The sequence below is a fragment of the Amphibalanus amphitrite genome, unplaced genomic scaffold (genome assembly GCF_019059575.1).
Source record: "Amphibalanus amphitrite isolate SeventyFive unplaced genomic scaffold, NRLGWU_Aamphi_draft 000371F_arrow, whole genome shotgun sequence".
In the NCBI taxonomy this organism is placed as follows: Eukaryota; Metazoa; Arthropoda; class Thecostraca; order Balanomorpha; family Balanidae; genus Amphibalanus; species Amphibalanus amphitrite.
Genome location: NW_024881865.1, coordinates 132,938 through 149,733, shown reverse-complemented (window position 1 = coordinate 149,733; position 16,796 = coordinate 132,938). Strand labels below are relative to the sequence as shown.

General features: G+C 55.0%; 1 protein-coding gene across 1 annotated transcript; it reads right to left on the bottom strand.

The window, feature by feature from the left end:
- Positions 1-322: 322 nt before the first annotated feature.
- Positions 323-15,799, bottom strand: LOC122389784. Its single transcript, XM_043382179.1, has 3 exons — positions 15,643-15,799; positions 3,893-4,405; positions 323-1,988 (listed from the first exon to the last, which is right to left on the bottom strand). Exons 2-3 carry the CDS (start codon positions 4,193-4,195, stop codon positions 1,461-1,463), a joined length of 831 nt encoding a protein of 276 aa, XP_043238114.1. The 5' UTR covers positions 4,196-4,405; positions 15,643-15,799; the 3' UTR covers positions 323-1,460.
- Between the last annotated feature and the right edge of the window lie 997 nt (positions 15,800-16,796).

Genomic DNA, 16,796 nt, shown 5'->3' with positions numbered 1-16,796 from the left:
ACTTTACCAAAAGGCAACACTTTTGGCAGTGTAAATGTTCTAGGCATAAATATCTTGAACCATCTATCTGATAAGCACCTCGTGGAAAAGGGGATAAGCTGCGAATGCAAATAAGTAATGGACATTGGCCCCACGTTGTGGTTTCCACTTATGATCTCTATGGTGGCTTCTTCTTCCGTGCTCACGTATTCCAAATCGGTCGTGATGGTAGTCTGCCCACAAATGATTGTACGTGGTAACTATTGCGGAATCGATTTCTGCATGTATAAATTGTTCCGTTAACATGCCCGACATCTGATGAGAATGATGTAGAAATGACGCATTCAAAAATCGTACATTTATTCAGCATGTTGACTCCGATGAAAAAGCAATGACCTCCTGCAATAGCGCACGATACACCGGAGTCAACTCTTCCAGTATGCCACTCACTTCATCGCTCGGCTACATCTCACTGAAACAACAGCACTGAAAATCACAAAAACACATCACTCCATAGACATAAAATAAACATGGCGCATACATTTTCGTTACAACACTGAACACTTGTCGGACGAGGCAGCCGACCTCATGTCATGTAGAAAATACAATCGGCGACCAATTCACGGATCCCCAGTTCGGTATGTTTCGATGCGAGTTGCTTGGCCACAAAGGTCATCAAACTGTCGTTCCACGAAGCGGTACTTCATCACACCATGGAAAAATGAGCACTCGAGTCCATCCGGAAAGCTGCAGCGAGCGACCTGCTTGGTCAGCGCTTCACTGCCATGGTCAGGCCCTGTCTGACTAGTTATCATTTAACGAGTTCGATGCATCGCTCATTCGGCACTCGGCTGGCACTCAACACGGGAGCTCGTGGCCGGTCGGTGTTCAGCTGAGAAGCGTCGACGGTCGATGTTTTTTTTCTAGCCCGTCGGTGGGCTGTTGCCGGGCTGCGCTGTCGGCCGGGCTGTTATGACCCGTTGGCCGTGACCTGTTTCACGGGTCAGCTGTGGGCTCTGCTCTGGATTAGCTCAGAGTAGTCTGTTGTGGTAGCCACTGCCCGTCGCTGGGCGTCTCCCGGCCTGCCGCCGGTCCCGTGGTCGGGTGAGGTCAGGGGCGCCGCGTCGACCGGCTGTCAGTGTTGCCGACGGGTCCCACGGGCCGCCAGTCACCCACCTGGTGCCGTGTTGTAACGCACGGCCCGGTGAGTCACCGGCCGGGGAGCCGGCGGCTGCCCTGCCGACCCGGCCGCCGCGGCTTTCACGGAGCTTTCACTGGGGAGCGGCGCTGTCCGGCGCGGTCCCACATCTCCGGGCCGCCGGCCGGGATACAAACCTCCCCGCCGCGCCCGGCTCGCACACCCCACACCACTCCCACTCGCCACCGCAGCCCACGCGGGCCGACATCCAGCAGGGGGCCACAAACACTCCCTCGCCGTCCAACTATCACAGCTCTGCTCGTACGCGCGCCGACAGACAGTCTCACGCAGTCTTCTCGCCGGTCCCCACCAGACTCTGCAGTGTGTAGAGCCGCTCCCGGTCCCCGACGCCGACACTCGTTACATGCTGGAAGCAGCACGGCTGTGAGATATCCTCCTTGCGGGGCCGCACGTATCGCTCCACCTTCTTCTTGCGGCGTTTCTTGTGCGCCGGCCCGGAGAGCGCGATGTTCTCGGGGTCTGAACAGAGCGTCTCCAGCTGCGCCTGGAATGCCTTGGCCGCCGCCGTATCATCGAAGCTGAAGCCGACCCTCTGCCGGTGATCGGTCGACAGGTGCATGGTGTGGAAGCTCGGCTCGGGAGCCGAGTAGCTGGAGAGGTTGTCGACCACGTCTCGCCACAGCATGAAGCCGCTGCCCTTCTCAGCGAGAACCAGTTGGATTTGTCGGCGTCCGCGGCTGCGTGTGTCCCCGCAGTCGAGCACCAGGGTCGGGATGCCGGTGTACTTGAGCTCCCACGAGTTGGACTCGGAGCTGAGGTACATGTTGGCCAGCGCGCGGCAGACGATCACCTGTCGGGAGAAAGGAACGGTCAGCGTCACCAGTCATTGACGTTCAGAGTCAATTGCAATGCAAACAGCCGTTATTTAATCAAGTGACAACACTTAGCTTGAGTATCTGTGGCTAAGGGCCGTATCAACCACCGCCGTGACGAGACGCCACCAGAGCCGTCCAGAAACGGTCCACAAACATTTATTATACCTCAGCTATACACAAACGAGTAATTAGCGGCTGTCAGTCAGTTTGCGGATCCATTCTAACCGCATAACAGCCCCATCCGCCCCACTCCGACCAGCGACCGTCAGTTTACAGCACACGCCATCGGCAGCGGCGCGCAAACACGTCTGTATCGCGTGCCGGGCCAGCGCCGGCGCCTCGCGTGTGAGGAAAGCCGACCGTCCACGTCCATCTCTGCCGGTCTAAGTACACGTTTTACCGTGTGTCGGGCACGCCGAGAGGGGCTGTGGACGGGCCAAGAGCTCTCCGGCGCTCATTGTCATGCAGCTGAGATGCGCCGTCGCGACTAGACGACGCTGTGACCATGAGAATCGGACGGCGCCGCGTGGCGTGCTCCTCCCGGGACTGGCTTTTTATGGAGCGTCTTTGTGGCCTGTTGGGGCCCCGGCATGGCAGCACGCGGGGAGGAGAGGGATGGAGAGGGATGCTGTGTTTGGCCTGAGTGGAGAGAGAGAGAGGGGGGAGAGGTGCATCACCTCGTGACGGGCAGCGGGAGAAGCCGGGCGGTCACGATCTCGCCTCTCCCAGCGGGCGATATGACTCGTCACATGACGCTGCGAGCCAGGCGCGCGTCACGTCACGGGCTGTTACCCGGCGCGGCGACCGTCACGGTTGTCACGGCACAGATAGGCCGCGCTCGGCGGCCCAGACGGCACGCTAGCGGTCCGTCACGGAGCCGGCGTGACGTGTCACGGAATCCACCGGCTGTCCGTCACCGACCCGCGTGACGCTGCCGAGATTGGCGTGACGCTTCCCGGTGTCACTCTGCCCGTGTGACGGCCCGGTGTAACGCTCGTGACGGCCGCACATTAACCGTTGAGCACGTGGTAAAATGTTTGAGCTCTCGGTTTTCACTGGCGTCGTTTTTGTCCCGGTCTCTGCGTGACATACAAACAGGTTGAATGGATTCCGATACAGCACGACCCGTGCAATGGGTGGTCCATGGCCTGGAAAACTATGGATCGCTTCCCCCGGCGACCACGTCCTGTCGTTTTTCTGCGGCGCCGATGCCTGTGATAGACCTCCAGCGGTACCTGGTGTGACCTGGATGACCGGCGACACCGCGGCGGGTTCTTGGGAGCCGTTCCGGTGCCGAGTCGGACGACTGAATCACGGCGAAAGGCTGTCTGTACGGGCGGCCGCAATCACTGCCATATCGGGGCGTAACACGTCCCACACCCATGGCGCCACTATACCGACACAGGCAGATATCAGTGGCAGCAGCAGTGGAGATGGTGGTGAATGGTAACGTCGATCGCCAATCGCCATTGCCATAGGCGGCGGAACGGGGAGGGCACCGGGGCACCGTGCCCCCCTTTGATTTTGGCATTTTAACATTAGCCCTATGGGCGTTGCATGGAAAGAATGGGACCAAAAGTCGGCAGTGCCCCCCTTGATTGAAGGTGTTCCGCCGCTACTGGCCATTGCAGCCACGGCAGCAGCCGTCCGGTCCCATTGACTTGGATCAACGGTCACCAATCCCAGCGGCGCCCCAGCATTCGATCGCAGACCAGCACTGACAGAGACCAGCATGACCGATCCGGACCCAACTGTGGCTTAACCCAACACTGGTCACTGGCAGTGGCTTAACTCAGCACTGACCTCTACCACGTCCGGCAGGTGACCCAACCCAGCATCATCCCCATAGGACTGACCCCTGACCTGATCCACCACTGACCTGTGTCCGATGGCCGGCGAAGAACGACTCCACCTGGGCAATATCCGCCTCTCGGACAGCCAGCGCCTGCTCCTCCTCCCGGGCCAGGTTCCGGTACGAGTCGTACTTCTCCGTGATTATCTGCGCCGCCTGTTGACCGGTCGGTCGCCGCACGTCTGTGGCCGACTGGTAGATGGGCGACGGTTTGCTCAGCGCCGGCGCGTCGTCACTGCTCTGGAAGACGAACAGGTGCGGCGTGGACGCGTACTGCGCCGCCTGAGCCGCCGCCAAGTTCGTCACACTGCGACTCTTGCTGGTCGGCATCGTGGGACTCCTGGATCACCGCTGCCGCTACCAACGGCACGCGCCGGTTTGCTATGACGTCAGAGTGACGTCAGCACGCACCGATCGGCGCCCGGTCGAGAGAGAATGTCTGTCCGGTGATCACTTTCACGCGCGCCTGGGGCGCCTCTCGGAGTCTCCAGAGAGCCGGGCTGGGCTCGGCCGGACGGAGTGGTACGCCGAGGTCGGGCCCTGAGGGAGAGAAACAATCGGTTCCGGTGAGAGGCCGGTCACAGCGGCGGTGAGCGGTTCGCGCTGGCTGGTGACAAAACACACTGCGTGATGACACGTAGGCGGACGGCGGTAGAGGCGAGTGGGTCAAGGCGAGCTGCTCAATCGCACCGCAGGAGACCACGCACAGACATGATGCAGAGGCAGAGGATACAGTCAGTTAATATTATGTAGGTGCACTGCTCTCTTCGGTCATGCATAAAGCTACTGAAACTGTTCCGTAACGAGCAGCTGTAGCCGCTCAGCGGAACGAAGGGTGGGGTGGTGAGGTAGTTGGTAGCCGTAACTCCCCGCCGATTGCCGTCCATTGAGCACCCATCTCTCAGCCTGCAATGCCCATAACGTTCCCGTCTCCCCGGCTGTAGTTGCCCGTAAGTCCCCGTCTGCGGTAGATCCCCTACTGTTCCATTACTCCCTATTGTAAACCCTCCGTGATTGTCCCGTCTCCCTCCCCGCCGCAGCTCGACTCCGTGACGTTAGTTTTCGTCTCTCCCTGCTGCGGACTGGCTCGTGATGTTAGCTCCCGTCTCCCATCCCGCAGCTCCGCTCCGTGATGTTAGCTCTCGTCTCGCCGGCGCGGCGGTCACGGACCGATCCAGACACACCGTTCCACCGCGCCCGGTCAGCCGTATAAACCCAGCACACTCGATGACACGCCCGGCGTGAGCGCGGCACGTTTCCGCAGTTTCATCCCGACATAGAGGACAAACACGGCCGATTTTCTAAAGGAACGAGCACAAAAACTCACACAAACGAACACCGGTTCGGTTTGATCGTTTGTTTGCCAACCAGCTGACATGTTAGAAGATATTCAGCCGATCAGTCGGGCAACAACACCACGTGATTCACCGTATCGGAAAGCAGTTGATTATGCAGACAGCGGGACGAACAGGTGCTACACCTCGTCTCCTCACGAGGAGGGCTCATCAGACATGCACGGCAGGTGCGTCATGGGTTTCCGTCGACGGCGGCGCGAGGTCAACGCAAGGGCACGGTACCCGCTACACACGGCTCACGGCGGGGGTAACGCCGATCGGCAGGCAGTAACTCATACACAGCTCGGGTGTTTCGTGGAAATAAGCTTCGTCAGAGCTCAGTATTCGTGCTATTTTGTTTCACGAATGCCTACTCGGTATTCATAGTTGGCTAGAGTTTGAGTATTCACGGTATACCTCATCCGAAGCACCGCGTCGTTCATTTTAGTGATCTGCCTCGCAGTTGGATTTGAACGGCGGCGGCTGCAGACCTGTATCAGAGGGCCAGACCTCGGTATTTTGCATTTTGCAGCGCGGCATGACATCACCCACTGCACTGGCCACCAACGATCTCTGTGAGAGAGGCCCATGAGAATTGTTTTGACGTCAGCCTAAGCCCCTGTGGCGGCTATAACCGACAGGTGACGTCACCGCCGGACTGACAGATGACGTCACCTGCAGTCCGGGTGTGACGTCATTGTGCTGAGTCAGCCCGGCAATAATGGCCTGTTGTGGCCGCTGCAACCGGCGCCCCGGCGCACTGTGGAGTGTGGTTTCAAACGTGCACTTAACGTGGCAAATTCATTCGGCGAGCAAATAATATTTATCCACAGCACGATACGGATTTTGAGAGACGATAAAGGAAACATATCTCTTCCATTCAAGCTTTGTCGGTATCTCAGTCTGTTGTTTTTAATGCACTCCTTTCATACTGCATTGTTCTGTTTCTTTGTCTCGTTGTTTGCAGACAATGCGGTATAAAACAATACCTAACAATAACGCGTTCTTTCTTCTCGTCTCGTAAATATTTCCCCATTTACGTAACTGTCGAGAGTCCAAGAGTCCTTCGTATAGCTACTTAAAACCCCTGACGAAACAATTGTGGAACACGTTAGCTACCTGGGAAGTGTCAGAACAGAGAAAGCAGGTCTATTATGCAACTGGGGCCCATCGGATTCCGGATATGATATTTTCCTCGTCTGGACGGGACACGTAATCATCACCTAGAGACAACCACTAACGACCAGGTTGGGTCTCGGCGGTCGGAGCGATTCGTGGATGCGCTTTGATAGTCGTCCGCCGGTGCACCGTGCGACGATGAGTAACTACTCAATCTGCGGACCTCACCTCACGCCGCCGACGGCACACACACACCCCTATCCGAGCGCGGAAGGGTTCGTCCGACGGCCACAGGCCCACAGGTATGCAGAACCGGTCTTGGCTGAGGGGGCGGCCGGCGGAGCGCTGCTCGACCACGCTGCGCGTCCGGGCGTACCGCGCGCCGACCTGTCGTGCCACCGGACAGGACGGGTCGGCTCCTCCGATCGAGCAGGACCGGTGAGTAGGACCTGGGACCGGTCCGAGCAGAGGACCCGGACCCGGACCCAGACCGCCGCGCGGGACCCCGGCCCAGACTACCACTGTCCGGTTCGCTGTGCGGGACCCCGGGCCGCTCCACGGCAAATTGCGCGGGCCCGGTCTCCTTGCAGAATTTGATTCGGTCCACGGTCGTCCAGAAACCTGTCCGTTAATGATGAGAAGCGGTGGCGTGCCTGCCTGATTAGACGACTATCTCGGCAGCCATCGCTGAGATCACCAGATCGTGTTTTGCTACCTACGGTTCCGATCATTCCTATAAGTTCGCACGGCGTAGTGTGGTTAGCGTTCCGAGCTATACGTGGAACACCGACGGGTTTTTAGCCGAGAGTAATTAAACGTCAAGGCCGTAATTCCATGGAGAAGCGCAATTTAAATGGTGTTAGCACGTATCCATAAAGAGAAACTTCGCCGTGCCGGAGGTGATAAACATGACTGAAATCCCATAGAAAGTCCCGAAGCTCATTTGATAATGAATGCATTATCGTCAAGCTGTCATGTATGAAACGAACGCGGATCCATAAGCGAAATGCTTGTGTGGAAACACACAAAGCTTTGTAAATAGGTTAGTAATTCGCTTTAAAGGGAGATTATGACCTTTTTCCACAAAATCTGAGTTAGGACCATTTTCTGACAAAACACAAGTTATAATGTAAATTAAAACCATTTTGCTCAATTCGGTACCTTGCCGCAAATATCTCAACTTGAAGTCACGTTAGCGGGGAGCGCTGAAAATGACCGTTGAATAAGTACTTACATCACTTTTTGGTACTTGCATGTAATTTTGTAAAATGAGCGTATTCCTCACATTTGATCTTCATCACATCTAGTTAGTTAATGGTCGTCTATAGTGCCTTCAAAAGATATTAATGGTTTGGGGGTGGTTTATGTCTAAATTTACGCAACTATTTTTCCTGTTCATCATCTGTGGCCATATGCTGCTATTTTAGTAGCAACGACTCAATTTTGAATCGGTCCCGCCGACTGCACAATAAAAGAAGATAGATACAACACTTTTGCGGCATCACTGAAAAACTTATGCAGTACTGTTATCAAAATTCTCATAACACCGTTCGACAAACCTGAAGTCTTTTTGAAATAAATATGCTTGTATTTTTCGCTTCAGGCTCTGAGGCCAAAATAATGAATTTCGTAGTCGCAATCGCAAGATTTGGCTGCGTTTCTGGCGCATGCCGTTCATTTGTGGCGCAAAATAATACTTGGAAACAAAGAAGAGTAGGCACTATGTACCCCCGAATTAGAATCTAATTAAATCTAAACCGAATTAACTCTAATTCAAATTAGAATCCTTACAACCAAGCAACGACAAGGCGATAACATAAACAAAAACCCAAGCGTCGCTGTTTGAAACAAAAGCGCCATATACTGCGACTTTTTTATAGAGAAGGACAACGCATTTCGGTGGGTGTTACAAGTACTGCAAGTACTGCTTCTTTTTTGCAAAAATAAAAACCTTTTTCACACACGAAAATGTGCTAGGAAATTTTCATATTTTATAGAAACTACAGTAGAAATAGTATAGATGTCGAGTAATTTTTATTTAAGAAAAAAGAAAGCTCATTATCTCCCTTTAAATGTAAAATCAATCATCCCTGTCCCATCGGACGTCCTTTTATTACAGAAATGAGAGTTCTCGCATTAGGCATGAACCAGGGATCTGGAGCCATGGTCTGACTCATTCAGTTAATGCGTTTATTCTAGTTAGTTAACAAGGACGTTAACCAAATGCAACGGTCTGAACTTATTCAGTTCATGCGTTTATTACTGTTAGTTAACACGGACGTTATACAGTAATAGGTATTTCACATTCACGGGCTCACGGCAAACTCCTTTGTTCAACACGTAAACAGGTCAAACACATATCGATTGCGCACGTACAGAAACGTCACGATAACCACATCGAGACCAGGTAGCCTGGGAAACGTGACAGAGATAGCGGGAAAGAAACCATAACACGAGTCAACTGAACCGCACACTAGAGGGCCGTCGACCGTGCTAACGCTTCCGGGATAAGTGACTTGAATGAAATTCGCAAAGCTTTTTGACATGAAAATAACTAACAATGTTTGCAAATAGCTGCATCTAAACGGACATTTGTCCCCGCAACTACATTGCCGTTAATAAAAAGTATGAACGTCATATTGCACACTGCAGTTAAAAGTTGCAGGGCTGCTATTTTGTTCGGTAATCTGATTCCATCCCACTAAGTGAACACAAATGCATCGCTAACTGGGCGTCTCCATGTGACAGCTCGGGCCTCCCCGGCGTGCGAGTGGCTGGCTATTCACGGACCGTGCAGTGGACCGTCACGCGAGTGGGTCACACGTGCCACTGCACCACATGTCACAGCCGGTGGGCGGTGCCGTCTCCCTCCCTGGCACTCCCGTTTGAACCCCACGGACGCGTCTCTATAGAGCCGGCAGCAGCCGAGTCAGAGTGGGACCGGCACCGAACGTCTAAAAACGACGCCGGAATTCCGCCGCGCCCCGCCCGAGGCACACCGAAGCGATTTTATATACGGCTCGGACCGCCCACCCGCAGCGGAGAGGAAAGAACTAAAGGAGACCGCAAAAACAGCCGATAAAAATGGGTGTCACGCCGCATGCCACTGCGCGCAGTGAATGGCGATTAGTAGAATTAAAGTTCCTGGGGATACTTATCATTCTCAATGTCACCAAAGGTGACCGGAACCAAGCTCTGGATCGACCTGAATGTTTTGCAGATAGGATCAAAAGAAGTTTTAGAACTAAAAAAGTAAAGTCACCGGTTAGAAAAATACTTCCTCGTCATGCAAGATTACTGCTCGTCATGCATAACGTCTGCTGCGGTGAAGTTTACCCGCGACCTCTAAAAGTCAAAATCGAACAGTGAATCGTTCCTCCAGATCCCACCCCATTGTGTAGCAATGACAAACGACTGACCCGGAAGGACCGCATGCATATAGGACCATCTAAGAGCCACCCGGGACCCTGGAACAGCCACGATATATTCACTCTCCCGTTCAGACAGAGGCAGGACATCGCCCGACAGGTGCAGCGGTGTGCCGCAGCGCACATTGTCACCCCGGGACGCCCCGCCGCGTCGCGGTCACGCCGAATGCGTCGTGATTCATGATCCCGTCCGGTGGGCCGAAAAAGGCAGCGACAGCAGTGACGATCGAACGGCTCGCTGCTGCGACACGTGAGGAAACTGTCGGCCTAAAAGCCATCAAGGCTCTTCGTTTTACTGCACGGGTCAGGACAAACGGTCCACAACCGTTGGTAGCGTGCTGACTTAACTGTCGGTCGACGCGGCACCCAGGCTGTCACGATGGCACGCTCCGTCGCAGCTCGAAGCGTACTTACAGCGACGAGGTAGGATTAGCGTTCTGTCTGTTTTGCAGCGATCCGAGCCAGAACAGTGCCATGGTAAACGGGACATAATAATGATGATAACACGCTAGTGACAGCGTGGAATTGGCAGTTAGCACTGTAAGATATTAACGATCTTTACTGCACCAGACAATCCTCTTATGGACTACTCCACGATGCCAGACACTGCAATAAGCAGAACACTCAATGTCAGACCGATGTTGCTAAAACGGTCGCTCCTTTAGCCCTCTGCTGTCAGCGCCACTGCCTGAGCGGTCGGATAGCTGTCAGCTCTGTCGGAGTAGCCGGCAGATATGCCTCTGCTCACGTGACAGACCTATCGTACTGTCGTGGCACCAGGAACCAGCTCCGCCGGCTGCCGCGGTCACGACTCTCCAGAGCGGCTGTCGCTTGGTGTCTGTAACGACAGCGGCAGCGGCGGCGATGAAAGGTAATGATGGCTAATCTAACGGAGATACAGACCGGCACCGGCGACTGGGCGACGCGTCCAAGTGGCTCTGAAGAGGCGCGTGTCTCTGTAAAAGATGATAGTTAGCTGGCGCCCATTGCAGTGTGACGGCTCGGCCTCGCTCGCTCGGTTACACCGGCAGTTGTGCAAGAGCCAAGAACAGATAGATCTGCTCCCGCGGCCTGCTATCTCATTGATCTGCGCGATCACTGACGTGCGCTGTGTCTCGATGAGCCCGTCTACGGACACCGCTCGACATTATTCACCCCAGCTAGGTTCGGCACTGTTTTATTCAGCTCGGAAAGGCGCTGGCCTTCGGCGTGCAGTGTGCGCCGGACGGTCCCGCCGGGGTCTGCAGCTCTCCCACGGCACGGCTCGGCACGTCCCTGGCAGGAAGCGAGCTGCGAACGCCACGCCGCAGTTGGCCTTGTTGGCGGCGGCGCGGCGCCGTAATAGAGCTGAGCCGCCTACAGGAAATGCCGGCTGTCTGCCGGGCCGCTGCAGCCGGCCCTGCATGGAGCACGTGTGACCCAACTGAAGACCGTGCCGGCACCGTCAGCTCGCCAGTCCGGCAGACGGTTACCCGAAAACAACCAACATGCACGTCGGCTCAGTCGAGGCTGAATTTTATTTGGCCTTGTCATCGGTGAAAAAGTGCACCGATATGTCTAATAAAACTTGGAATGGGGCAAATAGTTGGATAAGTATCAGTGGATTTTCCGGCTGCTAAACGAAATGGCATCTGATGAAGACGGGATTATGGATCGCAGGCATTTTGATGCACGGCAGTGCAGGTGCTGGATAAATGTCTGGACCGCGGGACATCCAGGCTGAGCTAGACAGGGCTCGCGGGTCTGTTCTCAGGGCCTGTCCGAGTTATTTTTAATGGACTGAGAGAAGTCGTCATTGACCCGAATTTATGTGCGGTACCGAGCAGCGACCACTGTCGGTACCGAGCGGCGACCACTGTGCGGTGGAGGGGGAGGGTGACTGGAGCCGCAGCTCCCACTGCAGACCGTGCGGGACTGTCCCCTGCGGTCTGCGCGACCCCATGGCGGTGGGGCTAGCGTCCCACCGCGGCCGGCACGGTTCGTCGGAAGGTCATCTCAGGCTCAAAAGAAACGATATATACCATTCGAAAGCTGACGGTGAGCTGAATCCAAAAATGTAATTTTTATCAAAATCGATCGATGGCCTTTTTTGAAAATTGCGTTTTTGTAAAAACTTAATAATCTTTTATTCAACGGGCTGTCCCGGACATTCTTGAAAACATGAACATGTATTTTTTAGTTCCAGTGAAAGAGTAACGCCAAAAGAACAATATTTAGCGAAGCAATATTTCCAAACATTGATATGCGTCTCCCACAGCCGACAATAAGGCGCAATCACACAGTTCAGTGTCACGATGGACCAAAGTCAGCCACACAGAAGCGTGAAATGACCCTTATCGACTTGCAGACCCGGCGCTCTCGGCCCGCCTGACCGGCCACGGAAAGAACGTTCGGCTCTCGTTCTACTAAACAAATGTCATATTTGTCAGTTTAACTGTCCACATCGCTATTAAAGTTATTCAGGATACCTGTGAAGAAAATTCATTGTTCTGTCATCTTCACATCATGCATTAATTTGCATTTGTTCATGTCTGCTTTGCTCAATTGAGCCTGGTATCATGCCCATATAAGGAAAATTGGCCGCGCTGAAATGTCAGAGGTTGCACCGGCCTCAGCTCGGGTGGAGTGGGGGTAGCGCCCGGCGGGGCAGGGTAACCTTTGACCGGTCGCACGGCCGAGCAGCTGTCACCAGTACAGCCTCTGACAGTGAAACCCCGCTCACTTCCCCTGCGCGGGCACTGATCGCAGCTGGATGGAACAAAACATGTATAAGAAAAATGTAAATTAAAGCATGTTGTAAATCAAGCAGAACAATGAATTTTCTTCACAGGTATCCTGAATATCTTTAATAGCGATGTGGACAGTTAAAGTGACAAATATGACATTTGTTTAGTAGAACGAGAGCCGAACGTTCTTTCCGTGGCCGGTCAGGCGGGCCGAGAGCGCCGGGTCTGCGAGTCGATAAGGGTCATTTCACGCTTCTGTGTGGCTGACTTTGGTCCATCGTGACACTGAGCTGTGTGATTGCGCCTTATTGTCGGCTGTGGGAGACGCATATGCATGTTCGGAAATATTGCTTCGCTAAATATTGTTCTTTTGGCGTTCAGCTTTCACTGGAACTAAAAAATACGTGTTTATGTTTTCAAGAATGTCCGGGACAGCCCGTTGAATAAAAGATTATTAAGTTTTTACAAAAACGCAATTTTCAAAAAAGGCCATCGATCGATTTTGATAAAAAATACATTTTTGGATTCAGCTCACCGTCAGCTTTCGAATCGTATATACCGTTTCTTTTGAGCCTGAGATGACCTTCCGACGAACCGTGCCGGATGGTGGGCTGTGTGACCCGATGGACGCACCACCACCGGCGCATGTTTGGTGCGCGTCTGACTGGACCGAGGTCACCTGCGATGGACCACACTCTCAGGTGCGGACCGGGCGGGTCTAAAACTCCCCCCCCCCGACTGTCGCTGGGGGGGGGGGCGCCACCGCGCCGGTGGCCCGGGAGGGTCGAGGCCAGTCTCGCCGGCAGCCCATTGTTGGCTGGGAGAATGGCTCACCTCAGTCACCTGGCGGTCCGCCGCCGCCGGACCCATCTCACCGAGTGAAGGTCACAAGGCGCCGCCTCCTCGACCCCTCCTGCGCAGTCGGCCGCGGCAGGGTACAGACGGACGGAGCAGGAAGAGAGATGGATACAGCTCGGGCGCCGCTCAGCCGCGAAGGGCAGCCGGCTACCCGGGACAGGCGGGCGGACGGCCTTTCTGACATGTAGTCCGAGCTCTGGTCCTGATAGTCCGTCGGCCCGGCCTGAATGTGTCAGCTCACAAGGACACGAGCAGCTGGAGATGAAAGACTCCGCAGAGCGCGGAGTGCGGTTACAAGGGAGCTTTTTACCCGTACGGTGCGGAAACAAAGTGCAGAGGAAGTTATGCTGCAGCGCCTTGGTTCACAACTTCCGCTAGTTGATAGGCAAAACCACATCAACAAAGCGACAACGTTGTTAGTCTGAACATAAATAAACTCGGTAGTAAATACACCCAGTCCTTATATGAGTATAAACGACCAGCAAGCAAGCTATTTTTATTTACGGCCTGCGCCGCTCGCTGACCGTCCACTATCACGCCGCAGGACAGCACAGTGAGTCTGCGGTTCCTGACCAGTTTGACTAGCTGTTACCATGAAGACCATCGCCGCCCGGAGAGCGGGGCGGGTACCGGCACTCGTCACTGACCTTTCCGTCTATTGTGTTTTAGCCGGTAACTACAGAGTGGTGGGCGGGACGGACACGAGGAGCGGCTCGCTCGTGCGGTCGGGGGTGTCCGGGGCGAAATGGGGAAATATGGTGGCTCGCGCCGTGTGCCTGTGCGGTCGGGAGGAGGAAATACGACGGAGAAGGTGCGGCACCTCTTCACTGACGCCGCGTCGGGGACGGGGACGGACCGCCCACCGAGTGCGGGGAAAACTTGTCCCTCTGGACACAAACACGCCTGGTACACAGACTGCCTCCCGCCGACAGCCGAGCCAACCTCAGACGGAAAGGGTGCAGTCAACAACCCTGCTATCTATCCCTTCCCTCCAACCTCATCGTGAGCTGCAAAACCTCACCGCCGCTACACAGCGCTGGCAGGGGAGTGCCTCAGTCAACAGTGCACCTGCCGGAGGCTGCCGAATGAGACGGCGTCTCGATAAAAAGGTCTTCCCGGACGCAGCATCCCGCCGCCCGTCCTAACGATCCGGGAGTAAAAAGGTGACCCTCCAGCGGCCGCAACAAAGCCGGCTCATTAGCACCACGGGAGGGTGAGGAGACGAGCCAGTCAGCGTTCCTGGGTCAGGCCAGGGCCTGTCACAGCACAATACGATGCCGTGAGTTGAGCGGTCAACACTTTTCGTTGTCAACACTCAGGGCAATACGACGCTTCAGAGAGCAACAGTCGACGATATCCGAGGTCGGTCTAATGCTTACGACGTCGTTGCAAGACAACGCCTATGACCCTTGCCCGCTGAGATGGTGAATTCCGGCACGGGAGGGTCGCCGAAGCACCCAGGAGAGATTCTCTCGTCAATGGGGCGGGGAGGGGCGCCCAGAATGCAGGGAACGCGTAGCTTTCTCTCGTGGTACGGCGCTTGCCGTCGGCAAAACACCGGCATGTGGGATCTATAACCCCGATATGGCATTCCAGCGGCCGTGGGTGAGCTCCGGCCTCTGGGCGGCTAAATCGGATCGGGGCGGGGCCCGGCGACACGGCTGACGGGTTCCCGTCCCCTTCCGGTGCGGGAGGGGCCGCGGCGTCCCCGGGCGCCCCTCCGTCACGGTGGACGCCCCCGGTCCCGACCCCACCCCCACCCCCATCGATGCAGGCTGGATATGGACAGCAGCAGTGATCGATCGGTACGTCATGCAAATTGCAATTCATGTCCAGTGTTGCGTGAGCTGCATGGCGTATATCGATGTCTGGATTTGCGTTTGGGTGAACTGCGCCTAATTTTGCAAAGTTCGCTCAGTTGCAAGTGATTCAATTATTTTTATTTTCCGGTTACTGTAGGGGAGATGAGATCATGCTCTTTTGCTCTAGGTATAGGACATTGGGAACATCGCATGGCATAAAAAAATGGGTGACATCCGTCAAACCGGATTGATGACCAAGGAACGAAAATAAGATAGACAAATTTACTATTAATTTAATGACATTGAATGTAACTAAAAATGCATAATGAAATAAAGATGTACATAGGTACCTAAATAATCCAGCTTAGCATGGCCCTCTGCACGGCGTACAGAGGTCTGCATGCCAAGCAAAAGAAATGACACGCACCCCTATCCCTTCTTGCCCTTTCAATGGGCGCTTCATTCGAAGTAATTACGGTAATGTTTTATCATCGTAAAACGGTCACTCACCTTCGCTTGATCCGATCAGGTCTGCGCCTCCACTAGAACTTCGCACAGCTCCCAGACGCTCCTTCGCTCACCACTTGTTGATATTTCGTCACGAACTCCACCGGACGGGCTCGTTTACACAACCAACCTACACTAGAAAACGGCCTCGACTGCCGTGTGCGCCCGGCCGGCACCCCCAGCTGCTGCCACCTACCGGCCAGAGCCGCAACTACAGACGCCCGGGGACCGAAGACTCGCGACAGACACACGCACGCACGGACGTATAGTGCGATGGCGCACACGCAAAAAAGGCTCCCGGCACGCAACCACCGTGACGGTTGATTGGCAGTGTCGCTGCTGGCGTGCGTGGCGGCCGCAAACGTTTGCCCTTATTTCCCGGTCGGTGTCTGTGACTTATGAAGTTTCCTCGGCGGCTCAGCCCCCAGAGGTCGGTCGGGCGACGCTCGTCACCGGCGCTGCCGACCTCGACGGCCTTTTAATTTTCATGAGTGGTGTGTCATGAAAAGGGCCACTTCCCTGTCGTCCTAATTCTGCTCATGAACAGTTTTATGTCATGTTTTACCTTATGAATGAATCGGATTTCAGCCGCTGCCATTCTAACCGTGGATACAATTTAACCGCAATTTAAACAATTCAAGAAACGTTCAATAACAAATATCTAGCCGTCAAGCGCTAAAGAATAAGCTTGCAAATAAATGGAAACGACTAACAGGAAGCTAACTAGTAACTGGGGCTTAGATAAGGACGGTGCCGGGGTATTCTAATCACGATGCATTTCAAGTTACGACACAATTGATAATTATACCCACAAACCAGCTGCTCAGTTCCCGCCTCGGCACATCTTAGGGAGGGGAGAGCTCTCGGCATCATTCGGTGCGGTTATCTCGCCGGTTCACGCCGGTTCACGGCCGGTGCGCTGGGTGCGCCGGGAGCGTCTGAGGTGCGCCAGCGGTGACTCAGGCGCAGCTCTCGCTGCAGGTAGCAGGTGGCACGCAGTTCCGTGGCGGAGGCGGGCACCGGACGGACGTTACGCCACACGGGTCGACCGGAGGCCGCTCGCCGGGCGGAGGAGTGCCGCCGGTGACCAAACAGGCCTCTGAGTCAGTGGGAGCGGCTGTCCCAGCCCCGGGCACGGCTCAATGGACCGGCTGTAG